Source organism: Oncorhynchus clarkii, unplaced genomic scaffold (genome assembly GCF_045791955.1).
Source record: "Oncorhynchus clarkii lewisi isolate Uvic-CL-2024 unplaced genomic scaffold, UVic_Ocla_1.0 unplaced_contig_6257_pilon_pilon, whole genome shotgun sequence".
Classification (NCBI taxonomy): Eukaryota; Metazoa; Chordata; class Actinopteri; order Salmoniformes; family Salmonidae; genus Oncorhynchus; species Oncorhynchus clarkii.
This window is the reverse complement of record NW_027259677.1, coordinates 12,927-20,000: the sequence shown is the minus strand read 5'-3', so window position 1 is coordinate 20,000 and position 7,074 is coordinate 12,927. Positions and strand designations below refer to the sequence as shown.

The window sequence follows — 7,074 nt, the reverse complement described above, 5'->3', positions numbered from 1 at the left end:
GGTTTAATATATATAATATATAGACCTTAAAGAACATGGTTTCATTTGGAAATGACTAACTTTATTTGTTCATATGTAACTGACGCCAGTGTGGTGCTAACAGTTTAGCTTCCTCGAGTGTCCCTGATTCTCTCCATCTGTGACGTTTCAAGCTAACATTCTCTGTTTCACGGAAACATGGCTCACTCGGGATACGTTATCAGAGTCGGTACAGCCACCTGATTTCTTCACGCATTGCGCCGACAGTAACAAACATCTCTCTGGTAAGAAGAAGGGCGGGGGTGTATATGCCTTATGATTAATGAGACGTGGTGTCATCATAACGACGTACAGGAAGTCAAGTCCTTTTGTTCACCTGATCTACAATTCCGTACAATCAAATGCCGATCGCGTTATCTACCAAGAGAATTCTCTTCGATTATAATCACAGCCATGTATATCCCCCCAAGCAGACACCAAGCAGACACCTCGACGGCCCTGAACGAACTTCATTGGACTCTATGTAAACTGGAAACCACATATCCTAAGTCTGCAGTTATTGTAGCTGAGGATTTTAACAAGGCTAATCTGAAAACAAGGCTCCCTTAATTTGATCAGCATATCGAGTTCGTGACCTGGGCTGGCAAAATCCTGGATCATTGTTACTCTAACTTACGCGACGCATACTAAGCCCCATCCTCTTTTCGGAAAATCTGACCACGACTCCATTTTGTTGCTCCCAGCCTATAGACAGAAACTAAAAACAGGATACGCCCGTGCTCATGTCTGTTCAACGCTGGTCCAACCAATCTGATTCCACGCTTCAAGATTCTTCGATCACGTGGACTGGGATATGTTCCGGATAGCGTCAAACAATAACATTGATGTATATGCTGATTCGGCGAGTTTATTAACAAGTGCATCGGTGATGTTTTACCCATGGCGATTATTAAAAACTTCCCCAACCAGAAACCGTGGATTGATGGCAGAATTCACGCAAAACTGAAAGCGCGAACCACTGCTTTTGATGAGGGCAAGGTGACCGGAAACAAACAGTGTAGCTATTCCCTCTGCAACACAATCAAACAAGCTAAGCGTCAGTTTAGAGACAAATTAGAGTCGCAATTCAACGGCTCAGACACAAGACGTATGTGGCAGGGTCTACAGTGAATCACGGACTACAAAAAGAAAACCAGCCCCGTTGCGGACCCCGATGTCTTGATCCCAGACAAACTAAACAACTTCTTTGCTCGCTTTGAGGACAATACAGTGCCACCGACACGGCCCGCTACCAAAACCTGCGGGCTCTCCTTCACCGCAGGCAACGTGAGTAAAACATTTAAACGTGTTAACCCTCGCAAGGCTGCCGGCCCAGACGGCATCCCTAGCCGCGTCCTCAGAGCATGCGCAGACCAGCTGGTGTGTTTACGGACATATTCAATCAATCCCTATTCCAGTCTGCTGATCCTACATGCTTCAAGAGGGCCACCATTGCTCCTGTTCCCAAGAAAGCTAAGGTAATTGAGCTAAATGACTACCGCCCTGTAGCACTCACTTCCGTCATCATGAAGTGCTTTGAGAGCCTAGTCAAGGATCGTATCACCTCCACCCTACCTGACACCCTAGACCCACTCCAATTTGCTTAAAGCCCCAATAGATCCACAGACGACGCAATCGCCACCATACTGCACTATGCCATCTGGACAAGAGGAATATCTATGTGAGAATGCTGTTAATCGACTACAGCTCAGCATTTAACACCATAGTACCCTCCAAACTCGTCATTAAGCCTGAGACCCTGCGTCTCGACCCCGCCCTGTGCAACTGGGTCCTGGACTTTCTGACGGGACGCCCCAAGTGGTGAGGGTAGGAACCAACATCTCCACTCAGCTGATCCTCAACACTGGGGCCCCACAAGAGTGCGTTCTCCAGCCCTCTCCTGTACTCCTTGTTCACCTATGACTGCGTGGCCATGCACACCTCCAACTCAATCATCAAATTTGCAGACGACACTACAGTGGTAAGCTTGATTACCAACAACGACAAATTGGCCTACAGCGAGGAGGTGAGGGCCCTCGGAGTGTGGTGTCAGGAAAATGACCTCACTCAACGTCAACAAAACAAAGGAGATGATCGTGGACTTCAGGAAATAGCAGAGGGAGCACCCCCCTATCCACATCGATGGGACAGTAGTGAAATGGTCCACCCACACAGACAGAGTGGTGAAGAAGGCGTAACAGCGCTTCTTCACCTACACCACCCGATGTCACAGGAAGGCCAAAAAGATCATCAAGGGCAACAACCACCCGAGCCACTGCCTGTTCACCCCGCTATCATCCAGAAGGTGAGGTCAGTACAGGTGCATCAAAGCTGGGACCGAGAGACTGAAAAACAGCTTCTATCTCAAGGCCATCAGACTGTTAAACAGCCATCACTAACATTGAGTGGCTGCTGCCAACATACTGACTCAAATCTCTAGTCACTTTAATAATAAAAAAATGTTGATGTAATAAATGTATCACTTCAAACAATGCCACTTTATATAATGTTTACATACCCTACATTACTCATCTCATATGTATATACTGTAGAGGGAATAGCTACTGCATCTTGCTACTGCAAGGTGGCGGCAGCGTAGCTCTAGTGGTTAGAGCATTGGACTAGTAACCGGAAGGTTGCGAGTTCAAACCCCCGAGCTGACAAGGTACAAATCTGTCGTTCTGCTCCTGAACAGGCAGTTAACCCACACACACACCAGGCCGTCATTGAAAATAAGAATGTGTTCTTAACTGACTTGCCTGGTTAAATAAATAAAAAATGCATCTTGCCTGTGCCGTTCGGCCATCGCTCATCCATATATTTATATGTACATATTCATCCATATATTTATATGTACATATTCATCCATATATTTATATGTACATATTCATCCATATATTTATATGTACATATTCATCCATATATTTATATGTACATATTCATCCATATATTTATATGTACATATTCATCCATATATTTATATGTACATATTCTTATTTATCCATATATTTATATGTACATATTCATATATATTTATATGTACATATTCATCATCATATATTTATATGTACATATTCATCCATATATTTATATGTACATATTCATCCATATATTTATATGTACATATTCCATATATTTATATGTACATATTCATCCATATATTTATATGTACATATTCATCCATATATTTATATGTACATATTCTTATTCATCCATATATTTATATGTACATATTCATCCATATATTTATATGTACATATTCATCCATATATTTATATGTACATATTCTTATTCATCCATATATTTATATGTACATATTCATCCATATATTTATATGTACATATTCTTATTCATCCATATATTTATATGTACATATTCTAATTCATCCATATATTTATATGTACATATTCTAATTAATTCCTTTACACTGTGTAAACGGTAGTTGTTGTGAAATTGTTAGATGACTTGATAGATAGATATTACTGCTTTTATTACTGATATTACTGCTGTTATTACTGATATTACTGCTGTTATTACTGATATTACTGCTGTTATTACTGTTATTACTGCTGTTATTACTGTTATTACTACTGATGACTTGTTAGATATTACTGCTGTTATTACTACTGGTCGAAACTAGAAGCACAAGCATTTCGCTACACTCACATTAACATCTGCTAACCATGTGTATGTTAACAATAAAATGTGATTTGATTTGATAGCTGGTACCAGTTGGACAGCTCCATCTGTGACGTTTCAAGCTAGCTGTGAAGTGAGTTTACGGCACGCTCTAACCTCCGTTACACATGTTCAGGTTGACTTTCCCACGGAATCGGCCATATACAGTACCAGTCAAAATTTAGGACACACAACTACTCATTCAAGGGTTTTTCTTTATTTGTACTAATTTCTACATTTTAGAAAAGTAGTGAAGACATCAAAACTATGAAATAACACTTATGGAATCATACAGTAACCAAAAGTGTTAAACAAATTATTCAAAGTAGCCACCCTTTGCCTTGCACACTCTTGGCCTTCTCTCAACCAGCTTCATGAGGAAGTCACCTGGAATGCATTTCAATTAATTAACAGATGTGCCTTGGTAATTTGTGGAATTTCTTTCCTTCTTAATGCGTTCGAGCCAATCAGTTGTGTTGTGACAAGACATCAAAGCTATAAAATATTACATATGAAATCATATAGTAACCAAAAAAGGGTTAAGTGAATCTTCAAAGTAGTCACCGTTTGCCGACAGATTCTGGTTTGATACCCAGCTGTGTCGCAGCCGACCACAACCGGGAGAGCCAATTGGTCCGGCGTCGTCCGGGTTGGGGGAGGGTTTGGCCGGTCAGGATGTCCTTGTCCCATCGTGCTCTCCTGTGGCGGGCCGGGCTAATGCACGCTGACACGGTCGCCAGGTGTAAGGTATTTCCTCCGACACATAAGTGCGGCTGGCTTCTGGGTTAATTGTGCATCGTGTCAAGATGCATTGCGGTTGTGTTTCGGAGGACGCATGACGTTCGCCTCTCCCGAGTCCGTACGGGAGTTGTAGCGATGAGACAATTGACGAAAATTGGGGCAAAAAAGGGGGTAAAAAATATAAATATAATAATCCTTTTTAAAAAGTCTGCCCCAAATATTTCATTATTTTTATTTTACCCAAAATACCATTCCATTAGTGATTAATCAAAATGATCTAATCTAAATAAAAAAATGTGCCATTTCAACATCATGTGTCAAACCATTGAGACAACGGGGAGATGTTACAGAGGTGCTTTGTCTCCAATGAAAAAAAATATTGTTTTTTGACAAAATTACTTATTTTAGGTTTAAGGAAGTGTGTAGGTCGCATTCTGTATCATACAGCTATGAAGGTTATATATTTAGAACCACCTGCTCGATAGGAATCCAGAGATGTCTGTGTCTTGAGTGTCGTAGAACTGTTTAGTTGTTTGTGTTCTGACTTCTAAAACAGAAAGAAAATTAAGAATATGAATAAGTAAGTAAACATATTACCAGGAAGCTCTACAACATTTGTTTTAAAATCACACCAAGATTGTTTTAAATGATGAAATGTTTGAAAACTGACCTCCGGTTATTGAGGGATCTGATTTGGATTAAACCTCATAGCAAGGCAGTTTTATCATGTGGAGATGTAATTCTGTTCTCTCTTTAAATAAACACTGTCTTTGGCAGGAGGAAAACCAAACTTGGAGGAACCAGAGACGTCCAAACCAGCAAGACTCTGCTCCCAGATTGGAAAGAGTTTTGCCAAGTTAGGAAGCCTGAAAAGACATGAGAAGAGTCTCACAGGGGAAAAGCCTTACCACTGCTCCCAGTGTGGAAAGTGTTTTAACAGGTTAGGAGGCCTGAAAGCTCATGGCCGAATACACACAGGGGAGAAGCCTTACCACTGCTCCCATTGTGGAAAAGGTTTTAGACAGCAAGGAAGCCTGACAGTTCATGGCCGAATACACACAGGGGAGAAGCCTTACCACTGCTCCCATTGTGGAAAGAGTTTTAACAGGTTAGGAGGCCTAATAACTCATGAGCGAATACACACAGGGGAGAAGCCATACCGTTGCGCCCAGTGTGGAAAGAGTTTTGGCTCGTTAGGAAACCTGCAATCTCATGCACGATTACACACAGGGGAGAAGCCATACCATTGCACCCATTGTGGAAAGAGTTTTCGCATGTTAGTAAACCTGCAGTCTCATCTGCGAATACACACTGGGGAGAAGCCATACCGTTGCGCCCAGTGTGGAAAGAGTTTTAGACAGCAAGGAAGCCTGAAAGCTCATGGCCGAATACACACAGGGGAGAAGCCTTACCACTGCTCCCATTGTGGAAAAGGTTTTAGACAGCAAGGAAGCCTGAAAGTTCATGGCCGAATACACACAGGGGAGAAGCCTTACCACTGCTCCCATTGTGGAAAGAGTTTTAACAGGTTAGGAGGCCTAATAACTCATGAGCGAATACACACTGGGGAGAAGCCATACCGTTGCGCCCAGTGTGGAAAGAGTTTTAGCATGTTAGGAAACATGAAAAGACATGTGGACACACACCGAAGTCTTTCCATTGCTCCCTGTGTGGAATGAGTTTTAACCATTTAGGGAGCCTGAAAAGACATGAGAGAATACACCCATGGGAGAAGCCTTGCAAATGTCACTTATAAGGCAGGTGAGGATCCACACAGAGAAAAATAACTTATCCTACTGTGTAAACTGATATTTCACATCACATTGACTTAAAATTCATCAGAGAACATACACAGTGCTCCCATTGTCTTATTTTATTGACTGTGTTTAATTGTTTTTACCAGATGAAATTGAATTGTACAAAGCATACTCTAAAATATATTTGTATGTTTTCATTAGAAAATAAAACTGAATATGGAGTCTGTCAGTTTGAATACAGAGTAGATCAGATTCCATGTGTTTAAATGGTCCTTTTTTAAAGTCTGACATTGTGTGTTTATCTGAGTGTGTCATTCCTCCAGCACCATTGATAATCAGAATAAGACCTTCAAATTAGGCATTTTACAAGCCTCCGACTGGTTGAATAAACGTTGTTACCCGAATGATGAGATTATTATTTTATTTGTCAAATGTCACCAGAATAAGACCCTCAAAATGTATTGGAAAGGAGCATTTTTATTTAAGAACAAATTCACATTTTCAATGACGGCCTGGGAACACTGGTCTAGGAACAGTGGGTTAACTGGTCTAGGAACAGTGGGTTAACTGGTCTAGGAACAGTGGGTTAACTGGTCTAGGAACAGTGGGTTAACTGGTCTAGGAACAGTGGGTTAACTGGTCTAGGAACAGTGGGTTAACTGCAGAACGACAGATTTGTACCTTGTCAGCTCGGGGATATGAACTTGCAACCTTTCGGTTACTAGTCCAACGCTCTAACCACTAGGCTACCCTGCCAGCCCAAGCTCATCACGTGCACTTTCACCACCCTGAGTTCATAACTTATTTCATCTGTAGCCTAATAAACTGCATGGGTTCCCAAATCGTAGTGGGAGGAACAATCAACATTTCATCACGTGAC

The 7,074-nt window shown here is 41.5% G+C and overlaps 1 protein-coding gene across 1 annotated transcript; it reads left to right on the top strand.

The window, feature by feature from the left end:
• The first annotated feature begins 1,705 nt into the window (after positions 1 to 1,705).
• On the top strand, positions 1,706 to 6,543 carry LOC139400689 (zinc finger protein 79-like). The gene is made up of 3 exons (XM_071145381.1): positions 1,706 to 1,839; positions 4,293 to 4,345; positions 5,215 to 6,543. The coding sequence occupies exons 1-3, from the start codon at positions 1,706 to 1,708 to the stop codon at positions 6,114 to 6,116; spliced, it is 1,089 nt and encodes a 362-aa protein (XP_071001482.1). The 3' UTR covers positions 6,117 to 6,543.
• Positions 6,544 to 7,074: the final 531 nt, after the last annotated feature.